General features: G+C 36.6%; 1 protein-coding gene across 2 annotated transcripts in view; it reads right to left on the minus strand.

Moving 5' to 3' along the window:
- The window catches only part of SMC1B (structural maintenance of chromosomes 1B), a 36,850-nt gene that overhangs the window by 3,940 nt on the left and 14,917 nt on the right, over window positions 1-17,993 (minus strand). The window contains exons 11-23 of one of the 2 annotated variants that reach the window (XM_054812530.1): window positions 16,805-16,984; window positions 15,634-15,780; window positions 14,886-15,023; window positions 14,272-14,388; window positions 11,023-11,129; window positions 9,192-9,333; window positions 7,580-7,725; window positions 6,270-6,423; window positions 5,592-5,690; window positions 4,542-4,698; window positions 3,659-3,813; window positions 1,042-1,193; window positions 714-783 (exon numbers count right to left, since the gene is read on the minus strand). In XM_054812530.1, coding sequence (XP_054668505.1) covers window positions 714-783; window positions 1,042-1,193; window positions 3,659-3,813; window positions 4,542-4,698; window positions 5,592-5,690; window positions 6,270-6,423; window positions 7,580-7,725; window positions 9,192-9,333; window positions 11,023-11,129; window positions 14,272-14,388; window positions 14,886-15,023; window positions 15,634-15,780; window positions 16,805-16,984 — 1,764 coding nt within the window. The remainder of the gene's footprint in view (window positions 1-713; window positions 784-1,041; window positions 1,194-3,658; window positions 3,814-4,541; window positions 4,699-5,591; window positions 5,691-6,269; window positions 6,424-7,579; window positions 7,726-9,191; window positions 9,334-11,022; window positions 11,130-14,271; window positions 14,389-14,885; window positions 15,024-15,633; window positions 15,781-16,804; window positions 16,985-17,993) is intronic. The other variant, XM_054812531.1, reaches the window with a different exon arrangement.

Genomic DNA, 17,993 nt, shown 5'->3' on the forward strand with positions numbered 1-17,993 from the left:
TACAAGAGAATCCAGGCACATGCAGAGATCTTTTTGATCCCTCTCCTACATATTATCTCCTTGTATAGAGTCTCCTCCTCCCAGAGACTGACATCTACAGTTGACAATCTTTACTGTTTGTATTCTATTGTGAGTTTTTTGTTCTAGTGAATAGTTATTTGCAAAAGAGAAAGAGAAATTGAGGAGGACAGGAAGCTATTTTCATCAAGCAAGAATTCATGTGACTAAAACAATGGGAGTGATAGCCCTTAACTGGTGTTAGTGTAAAAATATTTAGTAAGCGAATTATACAAAATAAATACTCCAGTGATAGAATGCCTCGATTTTCAACACACAGACACACTCCTTTCTGCTTCTTAGAGGTAAGGGAACTCGCCTTAAAAATTCCAACCAAACAATTCACAAGTGACCTTCAAGTCAGACTGCACCTCATGTGGTCATGCAGCGTACTTTCACACTCCTGACCTATCTTCTCAATTTCACAGTTTGGGGACTGATTAAAACACACTTAGATTTATGAAGTTAAACCTAGCCCTAGCCTAACATCTCATACAACCATTATTTCAGTCCTAAACCCAGTATGTTTTAAAACAGGTTAAGACAGTGTAATCAATCTCTTTATCCCAACAACCTGTAATGAAAAGTAGCCATCCTTCTACAAAAGATATCATTATATTGTTGATAAAAGGGTGAGGTGAAAGGGACCAACTTACTTTATCAATGTTTGTGTTGTCCAGGGCAGCATCTATCTCATCCAAAATAAAAAAAGGTGCTGGCCGAAAACTGTAGAAGAAAGCACAGTATTTTGCATTTAGATGCAAAAATGTTAATAAACATTCTAATTACTTTTGAGATTCACTTACTCTATCAAAAAGTTTTGATAGAAAGTAATGACAGGTAAAGAATAAAGGACTTTAGTAAGTGTTTGGATACTCTATTAAGCACATTATTTTTTTTTTTTTTAACATGTTTATAAGTATGACACTATCTTCCTGCCACTCACTCAGCCACATACTTGGCTAATACCACAATATTTTTTACCTGTGTATAGAAAACACAAGAGCCAGAGCTGCCACAGATTTTTCACCTCCTGATAAACTGTCCATTGGCATAAAGCGTTTTCCTGGAGCCACGCAGTTAAAGCCAATGCCTTCTAGATAAGGCTCCTCAGGATTTTCAGGACTAAGGAATGCCTGGAAACGCACACATTTCATTATTAATAGTGACATTTATAAAATTATCAAGATGGATATTTTTCACATTTAAATACTGAGCTGGTGTTGAAACTGGTTACTTGGCTTCATTTGTGGGAAACACCTGTTCATCTGTCCTGAAGAACAGCACTATAAAATTTCCCAGTGAATATGCCTTTGTTAATGAACCATGAGCTAGGAGGCTAACTAGCAACACCATTTTGGAAATGGCTCTACATATCTGTTATTTATCAGCTTTCAACTACTAACCTAACTTGATTTGATCACCTTTTATGTAATTGCTTTTAATTTTTTTTTAATTATTAAAATTTTAGACTTTGAAAGCAGTTTTCTTTTTTGTTTGGAAGCAAATATACTTCCGAAATTATACTTTTTTTGTGAAAGGTTAGTTTTACAAAATCTAGCTTTGAGCTGGAGAAAGATTTTAATATAGGTAAGCTTCCTCTGTACTTTGTATCCTGGTTCCCCGGTTCAAAAATTAAAAGCACTATTTTAAAGGAATGGCCATTTTACTAAAGCATTAAAAAGTATGGTGGATAAGGTAATTGCTACATGGGGGTTTTTTCCCATTAAATAGAAGAGACAATAAAATAATAGACTCTCTTCTCCTCTGCTCAAATGGATACAGATAAAAGAAAAATTTCCATAGTTGACTGTAATTTCACATGGCTTCTCTCAGATCACAGACACAGTGGAAGAAAAACAAAACACTACATGTACTTTGATTTAAAATAATTTCTGTGGTAAAATAGTCCTGGAAGAAAGATAAAGTGCTTTGTTTTGTTGGAGATATGCATATTTCTCTTTCTCTGCTGAGAGAATGCCTGTCATTCAGGCTGTAAATGTGTCACATATCTTGCAATGCAACTGCCAGTTCTATGCCATTGCATGTATCTATGCAAAAGGAAGTTTTCAGATGTATGGACACTGTTAGCGAAAATCATCTTGTAGCTTACTAGGGTACATCTATTACTTGCTCAAGATATGAAAGGAATGACATTTCTCTCTGCACAGAAGAGTGGAAGAGAACTGGTGGTGAAACCAGCAGTGAATCTGTTTACATACTATTTCTTGGGCAGTAGTTTCTTTTAAAGTACTTTTAACACACAATGTGCTGATGAAATAAATTTTACTGAGCCATATATTCAGTGCACAAGTGTTCCAAATCCAGAATCTCTGTTAGTTAAACTCAATCTTTTTTGGACTGGATAGTAAAGCATTATTAACACATGTTATTAATAAAATACTATTAAGAGATATTAATTTTAAGAAATGTTGTTAAAAATTGTTAAGGTTGCTTAAAAAGCATCTATTCAAGCTGCAACCTACCTCCTCTGATGGCAAAACTCAGAGCTAACCCTTTCCTTAGCTAACCAGAGCAATCACTACACACAGAGCAATCATTTCTCTTCCAAAGCAATTACACCAGGCTCCTTCAGCTACTATGTTAGTATCTAGTAAGCAGTTTTAGTTTCCCAGCTAACCACAGGATAATCTCTCAGCCATGTTACCACTATGGCTCAAATCAAGGCATAGCATCACAGACCTCAGAAAGCAAGCACCCAACTACTTATTTTTGGCAATGCATCTGGAAAATACTGGTTGTTTCAGAGTGATGCAAAGTCAAGACCTGCCTAATGTTTAGTCTAGGGCAGAAGGTATGTGTCCAGTAATCACGAAGAAAGAAATGCTTTATTACCCTGTCCAACCTAGAAGCAGAAAGGATATAAAGGTATTTAAGGTGTTCACTGAATATCTGACTCTGAGGAAAAACACAAAATCTGAAGTTTAAGACAGAAAAGAGTTGAAGCCCGAGTCCTTTAAACATTCAACCATCTGCAGAATTTGATGTAAACAAAGCATTTGGGAGTTTCCTCTTTACTTTTGGCATTAATACTAGAACACTAGCAAAGATTAATACAATTGTGACACCATTTTTCTGCAGGTTTCTTAAGATGCGTACATATTAAGTCTACTGGGGTATAAGAAGCTTCAAAACCTCATACAAAACACTAACAATGAAACAGTGATTTATGATTTTTAGATTTATCTATATTAATGATTAAGTGTTTTTAATTACTTACTATTGGTATCACCAGATCTGTAAACCAATGTTATTTTTAAATGAAGTACTTGAATATATTCCACACTTGTATCATGATAATTTACATGTCTGCTAAATATAAAAGAGTAAAACTAACCCAAAGTAGTTCCCAATTTTGTTAACACTTTATATAACACTTCCCTGTCTAACGTCAAGCCCACTTTGACATATTACCTATTTCTCCTCTGACCCTAAAATTCTGAAGTCCTTATTATCTGTGTAATTTTCTTCTTCAGGACTGAAACTGTCTTTGGAAAGTAGAAGTTACTAAGTTGTTGTATTCTAGATAACAAAGCATCAAGTAGTCCTTTTAAGCCAAGCATCTAGGAACATGACACACCTGAGCACTACTGTTTCTGCAAAGCTTCTTGTAGATCTGATCAATAGCTACAGAGGCATGCTCAAAACACCGGCTAAAAAGCTCGTATCTCTTTTTCTTCACTTGTTCAAATTCTTGCTTGCATGTTCTGGCCTTCTTTCTGCTGGTCTCAAAAGCTATGAAACAAATGACTGAAATTACTCCATAAGAAGCCTCTAAGCAAATACACAGAACAAGTATCTATTGTGTACCATAACAAGCATCACGGAAAATATTTATTGCAGAAAAAGGTTCTAGTGCACATACAAGGAGCATACCAATATTGTTAGTTTCCCTCCAGATTTCAAATGTAGGCCCCAAAATCTGAAAAGCTGGGATTTATCTAATCTACTCTATGCCACATTCGTCTGGAGCGATAAACAAAATTCTTCTTATAATTCCTTCTGTAAGCTGGGTAGCCTCAAGCAGCACCAGCATTTACCTGTTACAGCTTCAGAACTCCTTGGTTTTCTTAGTATGTTAATGTCTACAATGCTCTTTGAGCACAATAATAATTTTGCAGTAATACTCATGTCTGAGTTCTGGACAACATATGTATGTTCCTTCGATTATTTAAGAAAAAGTAAAGCATTTTATTATTAAAGTAAGAATACTGTATGATGTCATTTGGCCAACAATGTATCTTTCTAATCATTCAAACAGTATTTCAGTACAGTAAAGTATATGTTACTAAGTTGTTTACATACAATTAAAAAGACAACTGAGGATAAACACTTGAGCACAAAAAATACCTCGTATCTGAAAGAAGCAAAGCCAGCAGGACCAAGCCCAGAAAGAGGAATTTCAATTAGGGTGAAAACTCTCACAGTCGGAAAAGAGATTAATAAGAAAGACTCAGTGTTACCATCTATTGATTCTTGGAACTTGTCCCGAGCTAACTGTAGTTTCTCTACTGCTCTCAGGTTTGGAGCAGCTGTCTTCATTAAAGTATTCTCTTTAGATTTTATTTCCTGCTGCATCTGGTTCAGATGATGCTCTATATCTTTATCGGACTCTAGGTCCTAAAAAAAAAGATAAAAATACTAGGGCAATAAAATTTGCTTTGAGGCCAAGGTATTTCAACATATACAGCAAGCACTCATGGTTTCTGGAAGAAGTAACCCACTCATCTAATCACTTTAACTGGAAACACAACAAAACAAAAAACTCCACCCACAGTCTTAGTTCTCCGAATAAATTTACTAGGTCCTAAGCACTGTTCCACAAGACCTTTAAAAACAGACAATAAATTCACTTCAGCCTAGAAGTCCGGGTTAAAATATAACACAGGAGGAAGATTAGCTGACTTCACTACTTGATTTGTTAAGAAAACCTTTGAGACAGGTTCTTGATGAGTTCTTTGAGACAAGGTCCAATGATGACAGATTCATCCCTTGCTCTGTAGCTAGACTCTGACAATTATTTTCCTTATGATTAAAAAGGGAAAAAAATTACAAAAAGCTGCTGAGAAAACATGACCTAATATAATGTTACAGGGAAGGATGGCAAGTCTCAGTCTCTGAAAATACTACAGAGAGAAAGTGGTACAACCCACCCAGCAGCCAATCACTGGTTTCTAGAGTTTTGAGTCATAACCTATAGTGTTGGAACTTAAAGGCAGAAGGTAAAGGAGGAAGGAAAAATAAGAGTTACATTTACTGTCTCTCCATTCTATTTTTATGGCTTAAGTAAGCACTACATTAAATTTAGTTACAGGGGAAACTGACCTATCTAGAAATCCCATACATTCGTGCTATGTATGATTGCAAAACCAAAACACACACACACGCTCTTAAGCTTAACTGGTTTTATTAAGTTTCATTTAAAGACTAGGAGGAAGAATAAATAATTTCAACAAGTATTTTAAATAAAAATAAAAAACTCAATCTGTAATAATTTCAAACAAAAAGATTACCTTCAGGTCTTCTGCTAGGCTGCTGTAGTCTATCTGAATTGCTGCCTCCCTTTCATAGATACTTGATGTAGTCTGAGTGCCTTCTGTTTCAGTTCCCAGCTATAAACATGAAGGACATTCCAGTTCAGAAATCAGACACAGTTAACTTTTAAACTGTTAAAACAATACATTAAAAGGATATAAAATGAGGACACAGTAATAACATAGTATGAGGTAAACTTATTCCACTGCTCCCCTCCTAGACAAAATGGAATTAACAGCTGGTTAAGATCCTATGAGTCTAATTAAAAAATGCACCTTTTGTATGAAAATGAAAACGAAAACATCCGCTAATTTCAGTTTGAAGCTAAGAAAGCAGCAGTAATTTGTTTATAATACATTTAAAAAAAAGTGCACAATGTAAATCTCCTGATTGGAAAGGATTTACATTCCCATGACAATTCATTCCCTTTTCAAGGAAAAGCTCTGAAGTGTGTAAATCAAGGCATTTCTTCCACTCAGCTGGCCTCAGAAGAAATGCTTCTCTTGAATGGATGAGGCCTGATCATGTTAAAAAAAAAAAAAATTAACATTACTATGTAAGACAAACAGTCCTGTAAGAAAAAAGAAATATCTTTAAATTCAAGACTGAGTAATTGCTCCTCCATGACATCCATCTTCTGTAAACATTTTAAGTACCTCTACTTCACTGATGTCATCCAGTGATCCAGACAGGAGCTTTATTTTCAAGTCCTGCACCTTGCATTCAAGAAGAATATTATGTCGTCTTAATCTTTTCTCTTCCAGAGAGGTTTCTATAGCTGTAGCTTCCTTTTGTAATTTCGTGCTTTCCCTACATACACAAAAGGCACAAAACTATTAAAGAGCAGCAGCATCACCGCCAACAGCATCCACAGCCATACAGCATGAAAAACAGTTACCAAGTAGAGAGCGAGCTTTTTCCTCTATAACCTCCATCAAACATAGAAGAAAATGGTACTTCTTCCAGCCCCTTCATTCTCCCAAATTACTCAAGAGGGAGCTGGGAACCACACATTATTCTAACAAGCAAGCTAACACCCTGCTACTCTGTACTAACTCTTAACTCTATCACAAGGTAAATGCTAATAGCACAGACATAGTTTCAATATATTGCAAGTTCACACTATAGCACATTCAAATATCCACTTTTCCTAACTACAACTCAACTCTGTTATATTCGGCTCTGCTGAACACGAACGGAGATTTCATCCTTTTAAAATCTAATCAAGTATCTTTTATCATTACTCTACTTGAATTACATCTTAATTATTGTTAAAATTACACACTATGAAATGAATTACTAAGCATACAGTCTATGAGTTTTTATAAAATTCCACAAGTTTACCTAGCCATACTGTGCCAATAAGTTGGTTTTTTTAAAACATAAAGACGACTCCTGATTAAGAGATGTTAAACACATCAATAATAAACAAGTGCAAGAAAATTGAAATATAAACTGTCCCAAAAACAGTTGATTTAGAAGAACAGTAAGGACAAAATAGTGACCTAAAATTAATATTAGTTTAAGGTACCCAACACTTGAAAGGCCTGGAGAAAATAAGAACACTGAAATCAGAAAAAAAAAATTCTCATTAATTGAGCCAACTGTACAATTAAAAAAAAAAAAAAGAGAGAGAAACTACCAGCAAACTTAATACATTGTAAGCTAATATGTACTTATCAGAAATCACAAGATCTAACACTAGGTAGATAATAAGATAATGTTATTACATATGGTTTATGAGATGGCTTTCATGAAATAATCATCTGGTTCACATTACTTTTGGGAACCACGTACTGAATTAGAAACACTTTTTAACTAATGCATACTGCAAATGCAAATTACCTTGTCTCTAATGAATCTTCCACAAGAAAACAGAACAAGAGAAATTCAAACACCTGATCACTAAAACTCTTCTAAATATTATCACGTTAATAATTTTCCCAGGAGTACAATTAGTAATTACCTATTAAGAGTTAACAACGTCTTTCTGAACTCTTCAACTTCATTTTGGGTTTTTGTCACCTCAGATTTATGAGCACTTAATCTATTCTTAAGACGTTGCTGCTCCTCCACAATTTCATTCACTTTTTTTAGAAGCTTTTCCTCATCCTGCATAGAAATATTTACATTTTTAACCTTTCACCAAAAAGCTTGATATGGAACCTTTATCATACAGAAAGAAAGAGTTAAAAGTTTAAATCTGTTAGAATACATTCAAATGTGTTACAGCCCAAAATCCAAAAGGCACTGAGAAAACAGCCTGTCTTACACATAGGAAGATCCAGTTATTTTGTATACAGAGGCGCTGCCAGCTCCGGATTTGTGACTGTACCGGACTAAACTATAAAGCCATCAAACAAGGCAGGGATCCTAGGACACTCGAGATCTGCAGGCTACTCCCTTTTCCTCGATTAATCACTCAGCCCTGCAAGAAGGATCCCATCTACTGTACATCTACAACGTATTTAGCAACACCTAAGGCAACCTGACATCCTTTAAAAAGTATTGTTCATTAAAGATAAATCCCAGGTAATCCACACAGAACAAAGAATCTGCGGAGGTACTCTAGAAGAGTCTTCCACTATATAACCCATATTACTGCCAAATTGCTAAAAACAAAGTGCTAGAATATAGTAAACCTAATGCTACATGCATGAAGATATGGTCCTTATGAGACTAATATTATGGCAACTTAATCAAGACACACTGCTGCTGCAGTATCCGAACAAAGTACCTTCAGAATGTAATACAAAACAATCCTTCTCCAGGACAAAAATACCTGAATTTACTGTCATATTTCAGAAGAATTATGCACACGGGCATGAAGTTAGACATGTTTTTGTGCATGACTGAGCAAGGGTCTATTGTTTTTCCTCAGTATCAGAAATACACGTCTTCTAATGTTAAAATACAGAGTTCAAATGATGCATGTGGGGGTTTTCGCCCACTTTGGGGTAGTTCTACATTTCAGTTTTGTTTTTTATTCAGAGCACTATTACCCATCTTTTCTCCTTCACTTTCCAGTGCACCACAAGCAGTTTATTTAACAAGCAGCATTAAAACAATAAAAAATTACTCATGAATAAAGAACACTATGAAGGAGGAATCCATACATATCACTTCAACTAAAAGTCTAAATTACTTTTCACATAATTATTTTAAATTTTATTAGTGGCTGTGAAGCACCTTATAAGGATGCAAAGCACCAGAGTTGTTTACTATTACGCAGAAAACCTTCTAAAGAATCTCAGGCATACGCTACTAGTTTTATCTGTAGTCATATGCTGCCCTTTCATATAAACTAAACACAATATAACACTGTACATACAGTAATCCCAAATTTGATTTTTGGTAATCTTATTTTTAGTAAGTACCCCAATATGACAGGTTATTCCAAGATTAAAATGACAATATGCAACCGCATCTTTTCAACATTTACAAAGTCAACACTGAATTAAGCCCTAGAAGAATTACTCAACAGCATCAACTACGTTTATTCAAAATTGTAATTCAATGCGTTCTTTCCTCTCAGTCCCAGATAAAGATATATATACATATATATATTTTACAGTTACCTTCTGTAGCCCAATAATCTCAGCTTCATCTTTACGAATGGTCTCCGTCAACTTGCTGACTCCATTTGTTAGTTTTTGTAGATGATCACGACTATATTCCAGCTGAATGTTTAGCCGTGTCTTCTGATTTTCAAACTCCAGTCTAATCAAAGTACAGTATTTCAAACCAACACTTACAAAGCAGGCTAGTAACTGTGATTTTAAGTTATTCCAAGATACATTTTCGCTTTGACTATTTCGGTAGCATTTTTACATCTTCTACATGAACACAAAAACTTGCATACATTAGGATTATTGATTCCACTACACCACATCCTGTAGATATACTGGAACTTATAAAAATACAGGGATAATAGTTCAAAAAATATAAAGATACGCTATGGTCACATTTAATATGGGAAGTAACACTAGAAGTTCAAGTATCTCAGTATGAATAATATACCTGTAAATGATGCAGATATGAGTTGGAAAAAACTACACTGATGCTGTGTATTTATCCAATGCCTGCACTCCCTGCTCTGCCTCCACAAGGCTCCTAGTCAGCTGGCATGTGTGTTTTTACCTGAATGCTAGAAGGAACCCATCTCAGTTGGGAGATGACAATTAAGAGGCCTGAGATCAGAGCTTTTTAAGCCATATTCAGCCTTGGTTATCATCTCTCAACTGAGACCTGTAGTTGTGTGTAGGGGTACAATGGCAGAAACTTCTTCACATGCTGCCTTGAGAAAGGACTGAAGTAAAACTAAGTGGCTGTTCACAGGAAAGTCTCCTCTCAGCTGGTACTGTCTGCCTCTGAGCTTTGAGCTTCCCAAATGACTTACTACTAGTGCTGCATCTCTTGATCAGGCAAAAGGGTTGGCACACCACCAGCTACAGGCTCTTTAGCAAGAAGGCACCATAGCACAGGCTTACAGGACTACTGATAGCAAGCTAGGGCACAAGCAAGGCCAAGGCTGTACGTACAGTGTAGCGTAAGACTATGCAAAAAGCTCCTCTTTTCATTGTTCTATGACTAACTTCTTACCCTTCACCAGACTTAAGTTCTTACAAACATAAATAAATGATCAAATCACTTCAGCCAGCAGGTGCTTTAACTCCAACTGAATGCGCTGCACTATTACCTCACTGCAGCCCTAGCCAAAAACATACATTTGGACCAGTTTCTGAAAACCAGAGAGTCTCTTAGCAGCTGAAGAGATAGCTTAAAAGAAAATGGACTTCAGTGCTAGCCATTACACTAGTCATGCAGAAAAGGTGTATTTTCTATAAATAATGTAGGAAATGCACAAATTATCATCTGCCTCAAAAAGCCTGTAGTACAAGCAGACAGTTCCTTTCAACATTCTCATTCTTTAGATACAAATGTGTGGTCCTGTGACATGTGCCTGTTTGAGGGGAATACCAGTTGAGGTTGCCTGTGAGAAAGTTAAGATCCTGTTTTCCTTGATAGTGTGTTCCTATACCAAATCACTTACACCCAGTTCTCCTTTAAGATTTTTGATACACGAGTGAGCCTTCATGTCATCCTCAATTTGTGATAAAGTCACTTTTCAATGTGGATTTTAGAAAACTATTCTTTGCTTTATTTTTCTACACTAGTGCTACAAAAGTAGTAAATTTTACCTTTCAAGTTTGTAGCAAAATGTCATTGACTAACTGTCCAATAAACCCAAACCAAAGCAGTGCAACCACTAAATAATCTTTGTAGTGATAATATAACCTTTTACAGTCTTCTATGTTTTTGTGGTATTTCCTGTGATGGTGTTACACATTTAGCAGCGTGCCCAATTTAATACAAACCACTTTTTTACATTTCAATTACAAATATCACCTTCTCTTATCAATCTCCTCTTGTTGTCTCACATGTTCTTGTTCATACACACGAATATTTTCTATACCAATTTCTTCACAGAACTCCTGGAAAACAGCATCTTCAGCCTTTGAATAAAGAGAAGTGGAGCAAAACATGTTTATACTATCTTGGCACTTTTTTACAGAAGTAAAACATTTAGACAATCACTTTGTGCTACAGGCCGGATTTTCAAGGTACTTCAAGAAACAGCAAACTGAACTACTAAGAAGTAATCTGTACTTGACATTTTCAAGTAACACTTTCAGTGCAAGTGCTAGATGCAAGGCATATGATCTGCAAAAGGTAACTATTACCTAAGCTCTTACTGACAGAACCTCATCACTCCAAAGACAATTAAAGTCATCACAGTGTAACCAACTTCCCTGGTTCTGCCTGTGGTTCCCAGTCAACTGAAGAAGAAAAAGTAGAATGGTACAGAAGACACTAATCAGATACACCAAGTTTCTTGAGGTAGCTCAGGTCTTCATTTTAATCCTTTCAAGTGATCCATAAATATTAACTGCTATGTTCCACTTATAGCAAGGCCACAGCAAAAAAACTGCTACAGTGTCTTTCATTTTCTAATTATACAGTATATACTATCAAAAGCTTCAGACAAAAACAGTCTGAAAATTTTAACGGAAAATTTAAGCAGGCAAATGGGTACTCTGCATATGGCAGGACTGAACAAAGAAATAGCAACAGCCTACAGCATTTAAAAGGAAACCCAATTTTAAGAGAACTTTGCAGGTCAAAACCTAATATAGTTCATATTGTTTTGGTATGCAGGCTTGTTTAATCAGGTATCAAATACTACATCAAATCAAGTTATACTATTCAAGTAACACTATTCTTCAGAAACTGATGACCAGCCTCCATTTGTGTTTTCTGTTTTGTTTTGTTCTGTTTTTTTTCTTTTCTTTTTTTTTTTTTTTTTCTTCAGAACAAGCAAAAGTTCCCTGGATTTGGAATTCTTATGACCTAAACATCTATGACTTTCTCAGTGTTTGCAGGTGACACACATCTGCACTCCCTTGTGCCTGTACCACAAATAAGACAGAGAACATGCAGCAATTTTGGCTTTTTTTACATGCAGAATTCCACAGATTCATCCAAGACAGACTGATGAGAATGGGTCAGAGGCCGGGAACTAAGTTGCACATGTACTATACACCTCAAGTAACTCAAGAAAGTGGTGAGAAATCTCTCTTTCCCTAAGAATCTACATTTACACAAACACCTAGGTGCAGGGCTGTCAATTTTCCAGATAAAATTGCAGCACCACTTTTCCATAGTTTGTACCAGATTCGTGTGGCAAGAGTAGGAACAAGGCAGCTTCCAGAGAGAAGCAGAGATGAGGTGCCTATTTCTCAGAGAGGCCAGAGTTATTGTCCACCCTAGTGGAACACAGTATGAAACCCCTCTTAGTACTAGATGAGGCTTCACTACCATTCACTTCACTGAATGCCTTCAGCCTTTCCACAATAACCAAGCTTTTGAATTTGCCAGCAGTCTGTATGAACTGTTCTGGGGACCATCTGAAGATTAGAGAATGACAGGAAAAATGAAGTCTAAGATGGCAGAGCAGTCTACAGAAAAAACAGCTGGGAAACCTAACTGTTGGATCACATATCATAGAGAACTTTTCCTGTTGCTGATAAAAAGAAGAAAGAAGCAGGTTCTAACAACAGAAGCTGTTTAGTACCATAACAAGTAATGAATTTGGACAGGTAGGGATAGTACACGGTCCCTAAGCTCTGCATCAGCTATCCCTGAAAACAGACAGAGAGCAAAAGGAGTCTCAGCTGTATCACAGGCTAGCTCCGTCTTCCATGAACTGGCCTCCAAATGAATGTAGGCATACAACAGTCTTGAAAACAGAACCAAAACCCAAAACAAATCCCAAAACCACAACATCCAAAAAACCCCAAACCCAAAACATCCCTTTCCCCCAAAAAAACACCCACCCACCCAAACAAACCCAAAACAGTGGAATGAGGAATTTGCTGATAAACATCATGCACACCTCAACCATTCTCCGAGGGTAATCAGAGTGCACAGAAAGTAAAGCACGGATATTGGTTAATTCCTAGGAAGAGAAAGGAATCTTCACACAATGCTGCTCTTTATCCATTGTTCTAGCACATAGTGGTGTAACAGGTCATCACCTAGCTATGACACCTGTAGAGTTCAGAACCAAGCACTCCAGCAGTGCTGAGGACTGTTCTCAGCTCTAGAAAACTGATACAGAGCTTGCTTCCTAATGGCATGAGTATGCCTGATCTATTCTGCCTATGGGTTGCAGAAGTGGTGGATCTTCTCCAGGTGAGAAGATATTGATAGAGCATTTCCATGTAGATACTGAACAGATCCTGCTATGACTGCATGAGAATGCATGGGTGACTATTCTCCTGAAAATCAGAAGCTGTCTACCCAGTGGGTGCACTTCTTACTGAGAGATCTGCAAATCTTGTGGGTGTATATAGACTTCAGTGTACGTACATGCTGCCACAGATTCACAACGGCCAGGAAGACTTCATGCCAAAAGAAACTTACAGTCTAGTCATGCAGTCACACTGCGTAATTATCCCTCCACAAAAAGGAAAGCTCCTGTAACTACAGTTTCTTACAAAGGACGTGGACGTTACAGTCTGAGAAAGAATAAGCTGAGACTTACCAAATTTCACCCTCAGGCCATGAAGGACCTAGACAGTATTTTACTGGGATTTGATCTACAGTGAAAGTTTGCACTGAGAGCTCTAAAGCTGTGAACTTTGTAGTATTGAGCAGGGACAATCCATCAAAGAGTAAATCATATTTATTAGCAGAGCAGGAAAAGGTGGGGGAAAATCAACTCAAAAATTTTCTTCTATGTCAAATGAAATTACAGTGTAAATATTAAGTAAAGCTTCACCTAATATTCAAGAAGGAGATGGATTTGGTTGTTTGTGTTTGGCACATAAAAGTCACATAATTTTGATTTTAAGGAAAATGATTTGCAAAGCTATGATACATATATACTAACATCCAAGTGCATTTCTGTTCACAGTTACCTTGGTAAGAAAGGCAGAGAACATGGGAAGATTGCTGAACTTACTTATAACTCTTGTCAACAAAGTAGTTTACAAAGTTAAAAGTTGTCCAAGTTCTGGAAGTCAGTAGGAACAGAAAAGTTTCTGTAGTACAACAGCATCAGCTGTTATATATGACTATGACAGAAGGCATTACCTCATTAATTTTTTTCTGAAATTCTTGTATTTTTTCTTTTTTTTGTGCTACTCCTTCATTCAGCATATCATGCTGAGATTCAATATTTACCAGTTCACTTTCCAGTTTTGATTTTTCCTAGATAGAAAAAAAGGAATAAGATGGTAATTTTTCTTAATAGGATGGTCATCTTTCTAGAAATTGACAGTTCTGTTCCAGATTAACTGTATTTTTCTGATTAAAAACATTAAATATTTTCTTCCCAAATGGCACTTACCCATTATTATTGTTGATTTGCATGCAATGATTAGTTTTAATAAACAGAAAAGCAAATTACTTAGTAAGTATAATTTAAAAGTGCACTTTCACCCACAGACCTCTGAAGGTTACTAAATGATAAACTAAGCTTACCAGAAATTCAAATTTAAAACCTAAAATAGAAAAAGCCTCATGTAAATTACTCTGTAATCTTGGGTTTTTTATATTTTGTATTTTATTAATTCCTCAGTCAAAACTGCAGTATATAAAACAAACTGAATTAAAAAAAAAGTACATAATGAAGTAGTATTTACTTCAGCTTAGGTAAAAAAAATACAGTAATTAAACATGAATATTATAAAGAGTTCGTACTATACCGTGTAGAGATTGGCGAGATGTTTCTTTTTAATAAGTTCTAATTCACTCTGTGAATATTTAAGTCGTGTCTGAATTCCGTGGCATTGAGCGTGCAACTGCTTCAAGTCAGCCTCCTTACGTTTGATCTTCATTAAAACCTGGAAAAATATTACAATGGGAGGAAAAGCATTTTAAACAAAAGACGACTTATTTGGAAATCACTCATTTTTCAGATTCATACAGTACATAAAGCTAGCCGCACTGACATAGCCTCCATTCAAGGTAAATGTTGATAGCATTGGTCACATTCAATAGTCAACAGATTTATTTCTCAAAAGAAAGCACATGCTTGCAAATTCCTAAATTCCTACTCTATGCCTCCTCCAAAATAACTAGAGGTATGACTAATCATTTTACACTGACAGGTTTTAGTCCATGCAAATATTTTCATGTTGACAGAATGTATTCACCTTTTTCACTAAAAATCTTCACATACTTTGAACAACAGCTCTTTTTCCTTGAAGGAACTTGTATCAACAGTGTTGTCCTGGTTCCCCACCTCTGTGATATGTGTACCAACCCACCAGCTAAAGACAGAGACCTCAAGTTGATTAAGTAGAAGAGGATAAACATCTGTTATGTCTGCATCTTCTGTAAGTTTTCAAAAATTACCTTTTTAGAAAATCCTCTTCCCATAGCTAAATTAAGTTAGCTACAACTTTAACTCCTTCATGTCTTTTGCAGTTAAGTGCTTTTTAAGAGACCTACCTTTAATTCGTGAATCAAGCTATCTCTTCTTTCTTTCATTTTATTCATTTCTTTATCATCCCAACATCTAGCTTTAAATCTTAAATCACTTGATCCTCCAGAAATCACTCCAGATTTCAAAAATAAAGTTCCATCAAGAGCCACTGTCTGGAAGAAAAAAAAAAAATTAAAACCAAATAAATCTGAACACAAAGCAGCCAAAATATCCCATGAACTAGTCACCAAGATACGGTAGTTAAACAAGTGACAACCACATTTTAGTTGGACTCCAATATTTTCTCCTGTTCCAAACCTGCTAAAATGATACATGAAGTCACAAAAAAGTCTGTTGTTTCTTGGCACTAGTCACATTTTGGTATTATTGCAACTGATCCGAAAAGGAAATGAAATTGTATAATTTTCTTGTATTTAGGAAATTACTATGAGACATTTGTGTCTACACTGGCAACTAAGACAGTTACGTCTGGCTCAGTAGAGCAAACCAAGCAACATGATAATGGAGTGAAGGAAAACAGCTCGTTTGTAAACAGAAGGTGTAAATTTTAGTAAAGAATGTAGGTGTTTTTGTGACTTAACTGGATTCCAAGTAAACATGATTTCACAGTCAACTTCAATTTAAAGCTGTTTCAATCAAGATTTTAAAAGGTTTAATAAGTGCATGAAAGGGCTCTACAGACTGTGACAGCAATAGAGATATGGATAAGAAGAAAGAAATGCAGGAAGAGACAGAGAAGCTTCCAGTCCCCAACACAGTCTACATCTACAACTAAGAGATTCTGTCAGATATTTTAAAGGATTTTTGAAAACATTTCTTCACAGAAAAGCTAGCAAGATGAAGTTTGTATTTTTAAATCAGACAGTTTTAAGAACAGCATTATCCCTCCTTCCTCCTCCTCAAGAGGACCATAGCAAGAAACATATTCGGACACTAACTGTCCTCTAATTTGCCTCCTTTCCCCAGGAAATCACTTAAACATACTGCCATACAAAGGAAAATAAAACCATGTGAAATATCTGGGGGTTTATTTGTGTGGGAATAGACTAGGCAGTGTAGTACCATTCTGTGTTTATCTGCAATACTTCATGGGATGTTTACAGAAGAATTATTTAAATGGCATCAAATACATAACTGCAATAAAAAAACCACATGCAACAAAATTCAGCTTCTTACTTTCAACCTCACTGGTCCATCAAACGCTATTTGTTTTGCTTCTTTAACTGTTTCACAGACCAAGCCATTCCCACTCACAAACTGAATCACTTTTTTCAGTGGAGCAAACGGGGTTTGTACAACATCGACCATCATTTTAGCTCCTTTTATCTCCCTTAATTTTTCATTGATTGGTTTAACCTGTAAAACAAATAAGCTGTGTTTAGAATCAATGTTATACTAGCAAAGCGTGTCCAAATCCAAGTAGTCTGGGGACAGGACGTACAAATAAACAGAATAAGGGTCTCAGTCGCTACAAGACTAAGAATAGATCTGGTTTTCATATTCTGCATATACTAAAGTCCTTAAATCTGTATAACCTATTTCACTGTGTGTGAAACACAAGTATGCTAATGCATGTAGCATGGGGGATAAACAAGATGAGTTAAAGATCTGTGAGCAGCTGCAGGGCTACAATTTTCTTGGGATCATGGAGACATGGTGGGATGGCTCCCACAACTGGAGTGTTGCAATGGAGTGACAGAGGCTCTTTAGGAAGGACAGGCTGGGAAGACGAGGAGGTGGAGTTGCCCTGTATGTGAGAACAGCTGGAATGCATGGAGCTCTGCCTAGGGAAGGACCACGAGCCAGCTGAGAGCTCATGGGTAAGGACTGAAGAAAGAACTGGTAAAGCAACGTTTTAGTGGGTGTCTGCTACAGGCCGCCTGACCAGGAAGAACAAGTGGATGAGGCCTTCTACAGACAGCTAAAACCACCATCACATTCACAGGCCCTGGTCCTCACGCAGTGCTTGACCCACTCCAATATCTGCTACAGGGACAACACAGCAGGACATAAGCAATCCAGGTGGTTCATGGGAAGCATCGATGACAACTTCCTCACCCAAGTGACAGAGAAGCCAAATGAGCAGACGTGCTCTGCTAGACCTCACAGTCACCAACAAGAGGCTTGCTGGGGATGGGAAGGTCAAAGGCAGCCCTGGCTGCAGTGAGCACGAGAGAGCTCAGGGTCCTGAGAGGAGGGAGCAGGGCAAAAGGCAAACTCACAATCCTGGACCGCAGGAGAACAGACTATGGCTTCTTCAAACATCTGCTTGGTAGAGTCCCATGGAATAAAGCCCCAGAGTAAAGAAGAAGAGGGACCCAATAACGCTGGTTAATATTCATGGACCACCTATTCCAGCCTTAAG

The sequence above is a fragment of the Grus americana genome, chromosome 1 (assembly GCF_028858705.1).
Source record: "Grus americana isolate bGruAme1 chromosome 1, bGruAme1.mat, whole genome shotgun sequence".
Lineage (NCBI taxonomy): Eukaryota > Metazoa > Chordata > Aves > Gruiformes > Gruidae > Grus > Grus americana.